This window comes from Atta cephalotes (genome assembly GCF_000143395.1).
Source record: "Atta cephalotes unplaced genomic scaffold scaffold00040, whole genome shotgun sequence".
Lineage (NCBI taxonomy): Eukaryota > Metazoa > Arthropoda > Insecta > Hymenoptera > Formicidae > Atta > Atta cephalotes.
In genome coordinates, this window is record NW_012130104.1 from 338676 (window position 1) to 357755 (window position 19080).

General features: G+C 30.5%; 1 protein-coding gene across 1 annotated transcript in view; it reads right to left on the minus strand.

Annotated features, from left to right (window-relative positions):
* LOC105622139 (venom dipeptidyl peptidase 4) overlaps positions 1–19080 on the minus strand; it is a 250397-nt gene that overhangs the window by 16148 nt on the left and 215169 nt on the right. The window contains exon 10 of the mRNA XM_012203573.1: positions 10163–10357. Within this exon, the coding sequence (XP_012058963.1) occupies positions 10163–10357 (195 nt within the window). The remainder of the gene's footprint in view (positions 1–10162; positions 10358–19080) is intronic.

The following is a 19080-nucleotide window of genomic DNA, read 5'->3' on the forward strand; positions in this document are numbered from 1 at the left end:
AAATTATATTTATTCTAAATTTTTCGTACGTTAAAAAATAGTAATCATAATATATATATATATATATATATATATATCCACACATTCAAAATTTTAAGTTTTCAAAAATATTTATTCACGAAAACTATTATTATTTTTAATATTCATATTCATTTACAAAACATGAATATTCATATTTATTTAAGTATAAATAAAATATAAACTGAAAAAAAGATCCAATAAGCAATCATTATCCTTTAATTATAATCGGCCTGATTTTAAGTTAAAAAATGATTTTTATTTATTTTTGTAGTTGTAATATTTAGATTTAATAAGAAAACTTAGAAATTAAAAAAAATATTTTAGAAAGCAAATACTTTTTTTTATTTATAAGTACAATATTTAGTATGATAAATTTTACCTAAATCATTTCATTTGAGATAACATATAATTTTATATAATATAATAAGTTTTTATTTAAAATAACATTTTTTTTTTTATCTTCATCTCAATTTGTTTAACTATCGTGCTTCGTTATTAGTCCATCTAGCATCATTGATGAAGGATTTCACTGCTGGTTTCATTGTTTTTACAGATTTTTGTTTTTTCTTACAGGCTTGCAAGCTATGTGCAGATAATACAGAGTAGAAACGGAAATATTCGTAATATTCAAAAAAATATTGATTAACATAATACTCGGAGACGTGCGGAGACCAATTGGATGCAGGTTGCATGGGAGAAAGAGACATGAAGAAGATGGAAGAGATCTTTGTTCAGAAGTAGGCTAAATAAGAAGAGGAAGAATAACGTAACTCGGATTACAAGCTGAAATACCTTTTTTTTTTTATTATGGAGAGAACGCAAAACGATACATAATTTTCATGTCTCGCATTTTAATTAAAGAAAGTAATGTCTAATTGCATAAATATGCATGATTTGGAGGTTTAAAAAACAGAAAGGTTTCTTATAATTTTCTATGCGCTGAATCTGAAAATAAGAATGTTGTACAAAAAATTATTTATTTTTTTTAGTATAAATAGCTATAATTCGTCATATTGATAAAATAAGACAATTATAATTGATATTTTGGCTATCAAAAGAAGCGTGTATAATTATAAAATAATCTTTTTATATTATACATGTAAATACATAATTTTAATTTGTTGCATTGAAGTCAGGTCTTTTTCTTTATAATGATAATTTTGACCTTTTTTTATACAATGTATTATGAAATATATGTCATTCAACAAATATAATAAACGCAAAAAATATATGCCATGAGTCACATGGCATGGTGATCAATTCACTTAAAATTGATTGCTACTCATTATTTATATGGATTTAATTATTTAATTTTGCGACACTCAATCTTAGAATCAACGGAGCTATGATTTTCCCCCTTTAGAAGAAAAATAATCGTTACATTATTAGTCGCTCTCTCCGTTTAAAGGATCATTACGTTTACGAGGGATGCATCCCCAAGATTTCCGAGTTTCAACGGCGCTTACATAATTATTCACCAATTAAGTGGTCGTCAGAACCAGTGAATGGAGCAACCAATTACGAGCTGGTTAATCAGTCTGGTTAGCTGATTCAATGACGAAACAAAGACAGGCAAAAAGGAGGCAAAATGTGAGGTCTTCGCGAAAGGTTGACGCATAGAGAAAAAAAGATACGAAAGCGTAAGAGGCGCGGGCGGCCAGTGAAGAGCTTCTGCCACGGAATGAAGAGAATAGGACGATTTCGCAACCGCTCTCTCCCAATTCCGCGACTGATCCGGCTTTTTATGTATCGGATGATGCATCGGCAAAATACCAAGGTGTAGAACTGGAAAGATAACGGATACAATATGACGAATAATATTCGATATTGACGATTGAACATTTTTCAAAAAATTCAGGGTCATTGAATTATTCTGTAATTAACATGAAAGATCTTGAAGCTCGCACTAATATTATGCTGCTAAAATTTCCATAACGCTTAAAAAGGAAATGCATTGAAGAACATATATGCTAAGCCAAAAGTTTGGAAACACTTTTCAGAAATATTGACATTTTTAGGATTATTTATTCAAATATCTATAATAAAATGTATTTTTTGAATAGTAACATTGGTCGATAAAATTTTACTTTTCTTATTTTAAATCAATTTGATAAAAATGGATGTTTCTTATAGTATTTAGTTCCTTATAGTATTTTTTTTCGCTGCTTTCAAATCTATTCGCCTTTATGGATAGTGTAAAATTAAATAACAGGCATTTATTCTCCTACTTTTATCTCTTCTGTTTATACATAAATAAATAATTCAAAAAAAAAAAGATTTAATTTAACATGATTTTCAACTTATAAAAAATTTTATGGGAGTACAAATAAGTTTCTGCCGTTTGCAAAAGATGGCGCCACTAATAAATTATAAATATTAAAATTGTTTGATGTAAAACGACATATCATAAGATTGGACATTCGGCTACACCATAATCTTGAAATATTAGCGATTTTGTATCAGCATCATATTTTTTTTGTACGAAAATGTCGAGTTTTGAGTCCAATAAGCGTTATTTGCGGAAACTTTTGATTTACTTCTTTAATTTGAAGAAATCTGCAGCTGAGGCTCATAGATTGCTTGTAGAAGCATATGGTGATGCTGCTTTAAGTGAGAGAAGTTGTCGTGAGTAGTTTTAAAAGTTTAAGAACGGTGAATTTGACGTTGAAGACAAAGAATGTAGCGGAAGGCCGAAAATGTACGAAGACGCGGAAATGGAAGCATTATTAGATGAAGATTCGTGCCAAAAAGAACTTGCACTTACATTAGGAGTGACTCAACAAACAATTTCATATCGTTTGAAATCATTGGAAATGATTCAAAAGCAAGGAAATTGGGTTCCATATGAATTGAAGCCGAGAAACGTTGAACGCCGATTTTTCACATGTGAAATGCTGCTTGCCAGGCATAAACGAAAGGGTTTTTTGCATCGTATAGTCACTGGTGATGAAAAATGGATCCACTACAATAACCCAAAGAAGAGGAAATCATGGAGACCACCTGGCCATGCTTCACATTTTTATTTTTGTGAGTTGTATAATTGACTCTTACATTCTCTTTGTATTATTTATAGTAAACAATTAAACTAAATTAATAATAATTTTGTTAAATAGATAATTAAATAGATTTTGGATGATTTTATTTATGTTGGTTTTTATAATTTTAGAATTTATCCTATGGACTCCAATTTTTTCATATATTTTATTAACAACAGCTCATTATGAGGGGTCTTTTTTTCAAAAAATTTTTCAAAAAGACAACCAAGCCGAATATTCATGGAAAAAATCCATGTTGTGTATTTGGTGAGATCAGCTTGGTGTCGTGTATTATGAGTTGTTCAAACCAAACGAGACCCTTACTGGGGCTCTCTACCGAACACAATTGATGAGATTGAGCCGAGCACTCAAGGAAAAACGCGCACTACTCCAGGCATGACGAAATTATTCTCCTGCATGATAATGCTCGACCACATGTTGTGGCGCCGGTCAAAACCTACTTAGAAACACTCAAATGGGAAGTTCTACCGCACGCGTATTCTCCAGACATTGCTCCTTCCGACTATCACTTGTTCCGATCAATGACCTGTCTGAGCAGCACTTCACATCATATGAAGATACCAAAAATTGTATCGATATTGGATAACCTTAAAAGATGAAGCGTTTTTCCGACGCAGTATCCACATGTTATCAGAAAGAAAGAGAAAAAAATAGAGGCTAGCGATGGCCATTACTTTGAATAAAACATTATATATCGTTCTCTCAATAAATGCTTAATTTTTGATAAAAAACGGCGGAAACTTATTTGTATTCTCTAAACAAAAATTAATTATTTTAAATTTTTTGAAAAAAAGACCCCTCATAATGAGCTGTTGTTAATAAAATATATGAAAAAATTGGAGTCCATAGGATAAATTCTAAAATTATAAAAACCAACATAAATAAAATCATCCAAAATCTATTTCATTATCTATTTAACAAAATTATTATTAATTTAGTTTAATTGTTTACTATAAATAATACAAAGAGAATGTAAGAGTCAATTATACAACTCACAAAAATAAAAAAATTAATATATAAAATGCATTGTAATTAAATTTAAATTTAAACAATATTCATTACATGTTTTGACTACTAGTTTGAGCCATCTTCAAATGTTATAAGAAAGCAGAAATATTATAAAATAAATAATCGCATTGATAGAGAAATTAAGAATTATATAATACATATCTATACTACACGTACTACTTTGTACGGAGGCCAGATGAGCGCTTTGCGTAGAATATCCGAAATTGCTCGCAAACAATTAGAAAATCGATTGTTGGTAATTTCTCAATAATCTGATAAAAATTTAAAAATATAACAAATACATTGAAAAAAATAAATTCCTGATTCACATATATTTTTATTCTTGGATGCTATTTACTTCCATTTAAATATAAAATGTCCTCTTCAATTATAAATGTTCACTGGCATCAATAATAAATAGATTATGCAAAGTATATTTTATTCTGTAAAAATTGTATTCTTGTTTCTAAAATCATTTTATGGTTCTAACAAACTCAATCGCATTATTTAAAAATTATTTATTCTTGGATTAAGAATGACAAATTTGAAAATTCATCGGCAGATGGCAACAGTGTGTATAAAGGCCCTTCAGTAATATCAAAATGTCGGAAATGCATGTGCAGTGAATGACGATTGACAATGATTTTGTGAGTGAACTTGTTGCATTTGTGGAACATACCTTTAAATGTGATTCAATCTTGAAGGGTGAAAAAAATATTCAGCTCGTCCTAATGTTTCTGTCAGTTATATTGTAAATGGAAATGTGCGAACAATCGGCCGACTTTGTTACTGTGATGTGACGTGGAAGAAGTGGTTGCCTATACGCGGATGGATTTTCCGCGGCGGATTCGCGGATTTGCTATCCACAATTAAATGAGTGAGCAATGAAGTCGCTGCGGATCCGTATGTGTATGCAACCAGCGTTCTCTATCATTGTGACAAGATTGACTATTTGCATCCTTATTTGCAGTATAGTTAACGGAGGTATTGATAGAATGATCTCAGCATTTCATTTGCCTTTGAGCCACATTAGTAGAGGGTATAATCCAAATTTGATTCAGTTTCCCTTGGGAGTTTTTCCTTGGGAGCTTGTACTTCATGTACATTAGACAGAGCTCGATAAAATTTTCTTAGCCGATTTTCGACTTGGTTCCACCTTCTGCTATTCCGCTCATCTCTCGGCCCACGCGCAGTCCAAAGCCGCTCGATTTAGAAGTGTATAACGCTTGTAGACATGAGGTCCACCCATTTTGAGCGCTCACGCTGTTAACTTCATTCTATACATTTTTTTTCGTTCATTATATAATTAAGAATGAAGCAACATATAAGCGCTCAATCTTACGCGTTGCTTCATTCTATTTTAGTTATGTAATGAACGAGAAAAAAATAGAATGAAGTTTACAATGTGAGTACCCAAAGCGGGTGGCTCTCTACGCGTCATACGTTCCTAAAAGTCGAACAGCATCTTTTCTTCCAGATAAAAATATTATAGTATTTGCAACAAAAAATCAACACGCAATGTAATAAATATTTATGTTTTTCTTGTTTTTATGATTTATATCATCCCGTACAATATACGTCTACAAAACACAATTAGTTTCTTATTATTATTAATAAATTGATTAATATTAATCAGAAGAAAATTACATATGACTTATTTGTTCCTAATCATAATTTCTAATTTCATCAGAAACTGTAATAGTTTTCATTACAATCTTATTTATGTGTTCATGTGAATAACAACAACAATGATGATAATAATAAATATTTCATAAATGAATGTTATTTTGATTATGAGTGTTTAATTATTTATAATACCATGTAATTTCATGAAATTTCATTACAATTAAAAAGTAATTAAAACTAATAACATTAAATTAAAATGAAATTTATAAAAATATTGATATTTTTGTTTATACAATACGTTTTTCAAATCAATAATTATTTTAAAAATTTATTTCTTCGAAACTATAGGCCAATAGCTGAAACGAATACATATCGTTTTTTTTTTCGCTTAAGAACAGGCTGCAAAAACGTATCAAAATCCCCCCTTGGTGGTGTTCTCCTTGTAAGAATCAAATCTTCATTTCATTCACTTATAAAAGAAAAATATATTGTTTATATAGAATATTTGTAAATGAATTTTAAAAAATTTTGTTAAATTCTGACATCTTGGATCTTATTACATGCGTACGAATATAATATTGTAAGACCGAAATAAAAAATAAATTAAAAATAACAAAGAAAGTAAATATTATCTTCCTAAATCAGTTTTAAAATGATTATTATAGCGTTTTCCATTGGGTAAACTAGTGCAACACTGGTGCGTACTGCGCAATATGTTTTTCCACTGTGAAGATCAGTTCAGTGTTTAATGTTCCATTGACAAAATTGGTGCAAAAAACTTGCACTGAGTTCAACTTTTGCTTCACTGTCTTTGAAGTCAGTGAAAACCAGTGCAAGTTGAAATTGAAGTTATGTTCATGCTAAGGTATAATATTGTGTTATGATATGATATTATATTATTGTAATTAATGTCATAATGACATTGGTTAGTTTCAATGTTTTTAATAATAACTATGCAATAACATTTTTACATTTAAAACTTTTAAAATGTAAAAATGTAATTTAAAAAATGTTTTAAATAAATATAATAAAATTATTTTTTATTGAGTACTTTTTGAGTTATGATGTTTGAAAGTCATAGTACCATCGGCACACTGTGGTATCGATCTGAATATAGGCGATCGAAAATTAAATTTTCAACTTCTTCATTGAAAATTAAACTTTTTGTAAAATAATTTTTATTAGTGTGTAAAATAATTTTTATTAGTGTGTAAAATTTTAGAAGTAACAGTATTTTTCTCAAAAGAAAATACAAAGTTATAATTAATAATAAAATTTGAAAAAGATGTTTTATCTTCCTATGGATAAATTAATGAAATAATCAATATGGATAAATTAATGAAATAATCAATATGTCATTGAATAAGATATTTTAAATTAATAATATGCAAATTAAATTATAATATGCAAATTGAATTATTTTTTTTAAATTAAATTACTATTAAATTTATTTCTAAATAATTATTTCAATAAAAATAATTAATTTTTTTATAATAAATATATAATTTGACTTTACAAAGAAAGAAATCAAAAAGAATTCACAAATGAGAATGCATTATAGATATTAAATAATGATTTTTTAATTTCTTTATAGAGGAAACTTGCAGAAGCAAGAATTATTAACTTTTATATACATTCATACGCAACAAAAATAACAAAGCAAAAAGGACTCTTTTTACTTCAATATTGAATAACTCGATGAAAAAAAATTATACAGAGATCTATAAAAAAAATTGAAGGTAAAAATTCACACTTTCGATTGCTATAAATCGCATTTTTGTGCTATACTTCACGCCATAGACATTTGTAAAATTTGTACAAAATTTTCACATTTGACGTATCCATTTGGATCCGTATAGCTCCATATATAAGATCAGATTAATAGTCAGATGAAATTACCGATTTTGAAAGTAGAGATTTTCAGCTTTAAAAGCTTTTTTAAACGCCTCGTTGGTTTTTTCACTGAATTATTGCTATTTGAAAATATTAAAAATTTATGCAAAAATTTAGTGTGCAAAAAAAATAGGTCACTAAATTTTTTTAGGACAAAAAATGTCCCTACGTCTTCGATCATACATTTTTCTAGCTATGTACTTTAGTCACTTATAGATCGATACTCTGAAAAGCTCTTATCACAATAAAAGAAGAAAATAAAGTTCCACAATTTTTTTTACGAGAAAAAGAAATTTCTGTTTATAACAAATTAGATAAAATTACGTACAATTAAATTTTCTTATTTGCTTTGTAATCTGTGTTTTAATACAAGAAAATACAATGCGAACTCTTTATCTTTCTTTACGAAACAACGATTTAAAAAAGAAATAGTTCGCTAGGCAAAAAATAATGAAGTGTTATTAAAATGTTTGGAAATGCACAATGAGAAAACAATTCTGTTGCAATATTTCTAATGTTGTTACTTCAATATAATTATTCGAAAAGAAATCTAATCATTAAAAGAAAAATAGCAGAGTTCTGGAAGTGACGAAAATAGAATCTTGACAAAACGAAGAGAAAATGTTATCGTATAGTTCCGTTTCATTTACAATAGTAAATGCTAATTCAATAACATTTGTTTTATACACTGCGCTAATTTCTTGTTGCTATTTACTAAATTTTATTTGGGAGATGAAATTGAGGAATCGCCGCGCCCGCGCCGCTCTATATGTTAAGCTTACACTATACTATACGCGCGCGGCGTCGCGGTCACGGCGCTTAAATGGTAAAATATAATCTCGCCATCGTAGAATAGACATTATTCATCACTACATTGGAAGTTTAATGTTTAAAGATAGATGATCATATAAGTGGCGAACTCTTACTGGTCCCCGCCCCCCCCCTCTCTCTCTCTCTCTCTTTTCCTGCCATCAGATAAATTACTCTTGACAGCTATGTGGAAATACGAGAGGAGAACGCAGCTCTTCTTCGTACCCACTCGAGCAGTGGAGAAGGTCAGCCGATAAATTCAGATAAAAGTACGAGCAATTTTCTTCTTGTTAACGCGGCGGTGGCAGTGCTCTCTCTTTCCTTCTCTATCTCTCTCAGATGCCTACGCCGTGAAAAGAACTTCGTTAACGAAAACATGGTCCTCGGACGCGTTCGGGAAACCGGACTTAGAATAGTTAACTTAGAGCTTAGCAAATTCGCGCCATGATAAGTCATTTTGAGGCCTCATCTATAATTAGGTTTGTCCTAAAGCAAAACTTTGTTCGTAACACTTCTAGGAAACGAGCGCGTTTGGCCTCAGATTCTGCCTGCGATGGTCTGCGTTCATTTGTTAACATCATCATCAAGAATTATCTCGGCAGTTGATATCACAGGCAATCTCGGGTTAACGATACGCGTTTTCTATGTATAAACGTAAATTTAATATGCATTTTATGCTTTATGTATATACGGAATATGACTATGCTTGCTATAAGTTTGATCCTTCTTCAAAAAAAAATTGAGAAAGATATGTTAAAGAGGTTTAGCGGAGAATTTATTTTTCTGACATTTAATAAAATAAATTTATTTATACAGAAATGCAGAGAAATGTTCCTTTCTAACTTTGATATATTTTAGTTTGGAATAAAATAAAAGACATTTTTTTTTACACGGACCTGTATGTAGGTCTTTTAAAAGATAAAATTCTCCTTTGATAAAATTCTTCTTTAGTTTTGTTTTTTTTCAAACCCTTGCGAAAATAAAGCATAAAATTAGAAGGAATGTAAGTCGAATGTAAAGAGAGAGTAGCAGAAATGTAAGCAGCGTATGAAACAATGAAAATGAAGAGTAAAATGCTTTGTAAACGTTTTACACTTCATTTACATTTTATTGGTCTAATGTATGCTGCTTAGAACATTTGCTTACACTTCTGTTACTTTGTCTTTACGTTTCGACTTACGCTCCGATTTGTATTTTTATCCGGAAAGAAACAACATAATATTGTCGAAGTATTCATAAAAGTTAAATGGTTCCAAGAGTACTTTATAACAATGATTGAACATTTTTTTTACTATTAATAAAGTATTCTTGAAACTGTTTGACTTTTATTTAAAAAATTTTTCGATCTTATATCGAATTCGTTTCGATGATATTTGCTTCAAAAGAAACTAATTGATTTTTTTCAAAAAATTACATCTCCTAACTGCACGTAAAAAATACGTATTTCTTATTTTAGTTTAGATTATAATATATAGTTTATAATATTTAGTTTAGATTATAACATATTAAAACATATTAAAACTCAAAATCAAAAAAAGGCACTTCTCTCTGTGTTTTCTTATTAGGATTCAAGGTTTTACTTATTAGAAATAAATTTCACTTTGAAACTTCCGATATGAAAATAGAAAATTATTATTTTAGTAGAATTGATTCGGAAGACTTAATTATTTTAACTTTCAATCAATATTAAATAATTTTTTGGAAAATAAAAATTCATAATCAGAATTATTTCATAACAGTAGGCTTACCTGGTAACGTTGATCTGATCAACAATTTCGACAGTGCCGAGACGTCGATATCCGGCGAATAGCATGTCGTTACCCATTAATCCGGAGCCGCGACCGTCAATGGCAGCATATATAATACTTTTGTTTGTTACAAGATACGTGCCCCAATCAATGTTAAATTTTTCCGTCACCTGATACGAATCCGGACCACCGTACCTGAAACACAGACAGATTGCGTGACACAAATCGTTAGAACGCCGATATCTTTCATCGCTCGTATTATTCACAATTTTACGTATAAATTCATTTGTTCATTTTATGTACTGCAAACTTGATTTCATTACAGTTGCATAAATTAGAACAGAACAAATAATATTATATACCTATATTCTTTTCAATTCTTATTCTGAGACGAGTATGTGAAGTTAACACCCCAACTTACAATAGTACTCAGGAATTCTGATTAGAATTCCCGTTTCCTTTTGACTAGACGAAAAGTTCTACACAATGCAACAAATAATTTTTAAGACTGGGCCTATAGAAATAAAATATCCTTATGCTTATTGTTTTATTTATTCAAAATAATCTTTTCTTACTTCAATACAACGATTCAAAAGTGATTCAAATGCATGATCCAACTCATTTTGTGATATTATCTCTAGTGCCCATGTTGAAGCTGTTTGGATCGAAATGTCTTCGAAAAAGCATTCTTCCAACTTTAATTTCAATTTTTTGGGAATAAAGAGAAGTCGCACGAAGCCAAATCAGGTGAATATAGGATGATTGAGTACACAGATTTAATTTCGGGCTAAAAATTGACAATAAATGAATTGTGACATAACGCGTTATCGTGCAACAGCGACCAACTTTCTAGATCTCGATATTCGGAACGGATACGACGGCCATCAAACGCTTTAAAACTTCGAGATAATAGTTGCCATATACATAATTGTTTGACCAGATGGAGCGAATCTTTATGGATAATTCCTTTGCTATCGAAAAAAACGTAATGAGCATTGAGCGAATGTAATGAGTGACTCTCTATCATTCAAAAATTATGCCACAGGAAAATATTTGATCGACTTAAACAAGCGTCCATCAACCGGAATGTTTCAGATACACTTTTAGTTTTGCGTTGAATTTAATGACCGTTCTTTGTTCCATAAAATTGTTCTTTGTTCCATAAAATGATAAAATTTCAACATCGATTTAAAATTTAAGAAGAAATGTCATAACTTTGTCATTTGTTATTCGATTTGCATAAATTTGGGTACATTTGAAAGAAGAAAAATGTATCTTTCTAATGATCAACAGATGGTGCCACTAATTGCTGAGATATGGCGCCTTAAAAATCTTAAAAATCTTAAAAAGTCTTAAAAATTATTTGTCGCTGTGCATATAATTTATATTGTGTATATAATTTATAACCAGAGTTCCGCTTAATAATTATTATTTAATAATTTTTAAAAAATAAGGTGCTAACTTCTTATCGAAAATCGAGATCGAATAGTTCTGAGTGATCCAATAGCTTCATTTCGTAAACATCTAGAGTTCCTGATGCATAAAAAAATTTTTGAAAAATAAAAATTTTTAAAAAATCAATTTTTAAATACAATAGTTCTGATTACAGTTCTTGCTTCCTTTCAATGAAATGAAGAATTTTCTGTATTTTTTAACACGAGAATTTAATAACAATTTTTAAACAATTTTTTTACTGGAGAGCTAACTTCTTATCAAAATTCGAGATCGAAATAGATAGTTTCGAGCAGCTTAATACAATAGCTTTATTTTGAATAGAGTTCCTAATATATAAAACAATTTTGATAAAATTTATAAAAATATACAAATTTATAAAAATATACAAATTTTTTGAAAATTTTTATACAGTAGTTTTGTTACATGTTAATTGCCACTCTATCTATTTTGAAAAGTTCTCAGCGATTAAAACCAACACAGATCTAATAAAAAAAGAGTTATATATTTAAAAGAAAACTCGAAAAATTGATTGTAAAAGCACATATTTCCATGTATAGCCATCCAATCGCTTTTTCACTTAATACTTTTCGATAGAACTCGTCGAAAACTGCTTAGAACTCTAATCAGAACTACTGGAACACTTTACAAATTTTTCGACATCGGACTTAGAAAATTTTCAATGATAGAATTTAAATACCCTCTATCTTGAAAACCGTTGGTCCTATCGCTTTGTCAACTTATACTTTCTGATAGAGCTCGTCGAGAACTGTGCAGAACTCCAATCGAAACTACTCAGTACTCTCAAAAAATTTTCGATGACTTCCCATGACAAACCATTGGTCCAATCGCTTTGAGCTAATACTTTTCGACAGAGCTCATTGAGAATTGTCCAGAACTTCAATTAGGACTACTCAATATTCTTAAAAAATTTGCAATAACCCTTCCCATTATGGCGCGTCATAGATATCCGTCTTCACGGAATTCGTCGGCACGAGACGACTCATACGCACACTCAACATTCACACGCGACACATTATACTCAAACTTTCATATATAGCTAACGAATAAATATACACGGATCATCGGATGATTTATGGATGAACGCAGAACAAAGATAGGCGACGAAAAATCTTTTAAAATACAAGATACGGTAAAAATAGAAGAAATACGAGTGGATCGAAACAAGAATAAAGAATGTATTGCATGTACCAGACTTAAGAATTAACTTATTTTCACTCGGTTGTACTTTAGACAAAAATTATAAAATGCATTCGAATAATTCTAAATACAAACTAATAAATAAAAAGGGAAAAGTGTGCCATAAATAAAAATAACGCAATCTGTCAAATGGCTGTTGAGATAACGGATTGACATAAAAAACTCGCACATCAAAATTATGATCACGTTCGAAAATTGTTGACTCAAAAAAGAATAAAAGAAAGATGAATATCAAGTACGTGCAAAGACTGTCTTGTAGATAAATAATATAGAGTAAATCAAGAACATCAAGAACATGTGAGTTAGTTCACGCAAACGTGTGCGAACTATCCTTATGGAGACTTCATCCTTAGAAGGCGCGAAGTATTTCTTATTGCTAAAAGACGACTACTCGAATTAGTACGTATTCTTCATACAATATAAATCAGAAGTCAAACAAAAGATCGCAAGTTTCCTAAAGATGAGAATATAACAGAAAACAAAGTAACGACGCACAGATAATGGTTTAGAATTCGTAAATAAAGAATTACAATTGGTTTCCTAGAAGAAAATGGCATATGTCAGCGGTCCGTAATTTATACTCCGTAACATGCTGAACGTGAAATGAGAATTCGTAGAGACAGCAAGAATCACGCTACATAATAAAAATATGTCGTATTTTGGGCAGAGGTTGTGAATAGCAGTGTTTATCTTGAATAGAACAGATTCAAATCCACAGAATAACGATTCTCCATTTAAATTGTAGCACTCGAAAGAAGTCACCATAGAAATATTCAAGACTTTTGGATGTAGAGTAGTAGCACACGTACCAAAAGAGAAAAGATTAAAATTGGATGCCAAAAGTAGAGAAGGAATTTTCGTTGGATACAACGAGAATATCAAAGACTATAAAGTTTATTTTCAACAAGATAGTAAGATTGAAATCTTAAGTGATATAATATTTTTACTAGAAGAAAGCGAAGCAAAGAAGAAAGTGAATAATATCGCTGTCAAAAGAAGTAGAAGAGGAAGACGAAAACAGTGAACAAACAATATTAAAATATATGGAAATGAAGAATCAGATGAAACGGAATTGACGGACGAAGAAAACTTTAATAGGGGATATGAATCATGTGAGAAACAAGAAGAGTTGTTTCAGCAATATGGGTTACATTCTAACGATAGAAAGAAACAAGTTAAAAAGACTATCATTATATTCAGAATGTAGATTTACATTATTGATAGAAGAAGACGAACCACAAACATACAATGAGACTGTATCAGGCAAAGAATCAAAGATGTGGAAAAGAGCTATGAAGACCGAAATAGAAAATGACACCTGGTAGTCAGGAATATAGTCAAGAAGTCTGACAACTGTGAGATCATCAATAGTGAATGAGTATTTAAGAAGAAGAAAAACGAGAAAGGCCTGGTTATTAAATATAAAGCTAGACTAATAGCGGGCTTTAAGCAAAAGAATCCTTTTCTGATATTTACAGTCCAGTAGCGAGATTACCAATAGTAAGAGTATTCTTAGCAATTTGCAATTACTTAAATATATCCGTCAGATAGATGTGTATAATGCGTTTCTATACGATAGGATAAATATTATGTATGTCGTTGCCACAAGCAAATTTTTTATTGGGAGTACAAATAAGTTTCCGCCGTTTGCAAAAGATGGCGCCACTATAAACTATAGTTAAATAAATAATAAACTATAGTTAAAATTGTTTGATGTAAAACGACATATCGTAAGATTGGACATCCGGCAACACTATAATCTTGAAATATTAGCGATTTTGTATCAGCATCATATATTTTTTTTTTGTACGAAAATATCGAGTTTTGAATAAACGTTTGCGGGAACTTTTAATTTACTTCTTTAATTTGAAGAAATCTGCAGCTGAGGCTCATAGATTGCTTGTAGAAGCATATGGTGATGCTGCCTTAAGTGAGAGAAATTGTCATGAGTGGTTTCAAAAATTTAAGAATGGTGAATTTGACGTCGAAGACAAAGAACGTAGCGGAAGGCCGAAAATGTACGAAGACGCGGAATTGGAAGCATTATTATTGGATGAAGATTCGTGCCAAACACAAAAAGAACTTGCACTTACATTAGGAGTGACTCAACAAACAATTTCATATCGTTTGAAATCATTGGGAATGATTCAAAAGCAAGGGATTCCATATGAATTGAAGCCGAGAAACGTTGAACGCCGATTTTTCACATGTGAAATGCTGCTTGCCAGGCAAAACGAAAGGGTTTTTTGTATCATATAGTCACTGATGAAAAATGGATCCACTACGATAACCAAAAGAAGAAGAAATCATGAAGATATCTGGCCATGCTTCAACAGCCAAGCCGAATATTCATGGAAAAAAACTCATATTGTGTATTTGGTGGGATCAGCTTGGTGTCGTGTATTATAAGTTGCTCAAACCGAACGAGACCATTACTGGGGCTCTCTACCGAACACAATTGATGAGATTGAGCCGAGTACTCAAAACGCGCCCACTACTACTCCAAGCATGACAAAATTATTCTCCTGCATGATAATGCTCGACCACATGTTGCGGCGCCGATCAAAACCTACTTAAAAACACTCAAATGGGAAGTTCTACTCCACCCGTATTCTCCAGACATTGCTCCTTCTGACTACCACTTGTTCCGATCGATGACGCATGGTCTGAACAGCACTTCACATCATATGAAGATACCAAAAATGTATCGATGATTGGATAACCTCAAAAGATGAAGCGTTCTTCCGACGCGATATTCACATGCTATTAGAAAGATGGGAAAAAATAGTGGCTAGCGATGGCCATTACTTTGAATAAAACGTTATGTACCTTTTCTTACTATTACTTTGAATAAAACATTATGTACGTTCTTTCACAATAAATGCTTAATTATTGATAAAAAACGGCGGAAACTTATTTGTACTCCCAATAATTTAAAAGATAACAAAGTATGTAAACTTAAGAAAACGCTATATGGTCTAAGAAATTCATCAGAAGATTGGAATAATAGATGAAGTTATGACTGAACAAGGGTTTGTTAGATTAGAGAATGATTATTGTCTATATGTTAAAATAACGAAAATAGAAAAGATTTTCTTACTTTTATACGTAGATGATTTATTAATAGCTGAAGTGAATAAATAAGACATATTAACACTTAAAAAGGAATAAAATAACTTAAATAGTTATTTTTTAAAATAAAAGATCTAGGGAATGTAAGATACCTTCTGGGTATGGTTATTAAACAAAAGATTGAGAAGGGTGAAATTATTTCAAATCAATCAAAATACTTAGAAACAAAATACTTAGAACATTATTGCTAGATATAATATGAAACAATGCAATGCAGTATCTATCCCGATTTTAACCATGAAATGTTAAAACGAGAAATCTGAATCTGCTGAGATAGAACATCGATGTAGGCAATTAATTGGTATTTTGATGTATGTAATGTACATGACCAGATCTTAGTAATGCGATATATTAAGCAGATATCAGTCATATGCGAGTAAAGAAAATTGGCAAGTATTGAAGCGCGTTTTAAGATATATTAAAGGCACGATAAATTTAAGTTTAGTTTTCAAGTGTAACATGATGAAAGAGGAGTGTATCATAGGTTTTGTCGATTCCGATTGAGCCAGTGATAGTATTGACCGTTGATCAACAGCGGATAATATCTTTAAACTAATAAATTGTTCTGTTTCATGGGCTAATAAAAAACAATCCACAAATAGCTTTGTCATCCACTGAGACGGAATATACAGTGATGAATTTAGCAGTAAGTGAAGCATGTTGATTTAGGTCTCTATATAAAGATTTCAAGATTTCAAAAGAATTTTGTGTGTGTTATATATAACACACTATATGAGAACTATATAAGAACAATCAATCCGCAATTTGAGTAAGCAAAAATTCAGAATTCCATAAGCGTTTAAAATATTATACGTCGACATAAAATATCATTTTGCAAAAAAAAAAAATCAAAGAAAAGGTTATAAAAATCAACTATATACAAACAAATGACCAAATAGCAAATATTAACCAAGCTTCTGGAAAGAGATAAATTCATCAGATTAAGAGAAGCTTTAGGCGTAATATAGCCATGTATATTAATGGTCTATTATTAACAAAGAATACGTATATCAGATTAGTCAAACAATCTAGAATTGAAAAAGGTGTGTTATAGAAATGATAGATTGTTATTTTTTTTAAAAGGAAAGGAAAAATTTTAAGCTTCGTTTCCATATTGACTTTTATGTTCGCATGCGATGCGCCGTATAGTGTACGTTTTTCTTTTATAATATCTTTTTATGTCGGTTAGCTGCATCTACATTTGTTATAAGTGTATCGTTCTCCCGACAGTTAGTAAATAATCGTAAAAAGTAATAAAGGCACGTGAAATAAAGGTAAATGAAAATAAGCTATGTGCATTATAAGATAAAATAAAATAAAATCACTTCATGTACCTTTCATTACTTTTTATGATTATTTATTGATCGTCAAGGGGAGATAAGCATAGTTTTCGTCCATTTTTACAAATGTTTTAAAGCAATCTCATCATTCTGTTTTATTCAAATTGTCTTTATTTATAAATGGCAAGTAATAAAAATTAACGTGTTTCTCGCTTCTGATGTCACGATTCAATTCAATATGGTTGTGGTGACTACTCAGAAACCTTAAGTTTTTTTGTGTGCCTTAAGGGCTACAGATAAAATTTCTGTAACGGTAATCACAAGACATAAACTTAAGCCAATGAGCCAATCAGGATATTGTTTTCTACGTAATCTAACGGAAATAGAAATAGCAATAGACTTATCCATAAGGCAAATTACAATCGGTTGAAATTTGTCATAAGTTATTTTAACCTAATCTTAAATTTACGTTTTATATCCACTGAGAAATGATAATTGATAATCGATATTGAATCGATGTCGAATTAGATAATTTCGATGTCAAATTGACATTGATTTGATGTCGATTCTATTATCATTTCTGACTGGATAGTTACCAGTGATACAGTAACAGAAAGGAGAATGCCTATAGTACAGGAAAATTTTTGTCTTAAGTGCCATTTCATGCTGACGCTCGACGCTTATTTTCAGCGTCAAAATAGGTCATGTGAAAATTGACGCTTGATATTCGTCAATTTCTCACATGACTTATTTTGATGTCAAAAATAAGCGAGTATCGGCATGAAAAGGCATTTTTAGAGATGAAACTTCTGAAATCCATAAATTCATTTAGAGTATGATGAAGACCAATACCAAATTTTACTTTTTTATCAGCAAGAAAAGTTGAAAAAATTATATTTGAAGTTTCAGTGACGACGCGGTGGCGAGAGAGACAAAGAGCGAGGCAATGAGTAGAAGGAGAAAGCTCGCTGGCGTGCCTGATTGAGAGGTTCCAATCCAGGTTCGAATCCTGGCTGAGATAATATTTTTCGCAATAAGTTTTTACTTTCTTTCTAATCTAATTTAGGGAGGATAAGCGTTTCAAAATGATTGTGTTGAAACCAAAAGTTACCGGCGCGCAATCAAATCTGGAATAAATTGATTTAATAAAAGAATATATAATGTATTATTTAAAACATCCAATTTTGACCAATTTTCAATTTCTTTCTCGTTTTAATGTATTCACGCGGTCGAACTTAAAATTGTTAAATGATTTTTTCAACTTTTTTTGCCGATAAAAAAGTAAAATTTGGTATTAGGTGATAAATTTCATCATACTCTAAATGAATTTATGGGTTTTAGAGGTTCCATCTCTATAGCAATCTTCCTATACCGTGGCACAGTGCATACAGTAGCGCAACTCTCTGTTGATACTTTTGATGTCAGTGTTGGCCAAAATAGAATAGGCATGTGTGAAATAAGCAAATCATCTAGCGTTACTACGTTATCACCTAAACTTTTTTCTCTTTTCATCCTTTTCGCTCTGTCAAAACTCCTCACAAAATTCACAAATTTATTCGCGTCGCATTCCAACCAACACGTTGTAGTGAGTAAGAGTTATTGTAGGAGCATGTTGGAGTATATTAGAGCATGTGACGCGAATAAACCTATTATTAGAATGAAATAATCTAAGTTTTATGAAAATTAATAAAAATAAATTATAAATATATTGAAAAATAAAGAAAAATGTAGAAAAATTAGGGACTATTAAAAATGTATATTTATATAGAGAAATATTATGTAATTGTAAATATATGCTATGAAAATATTATGAAAAAGCTGATATAACAAAAA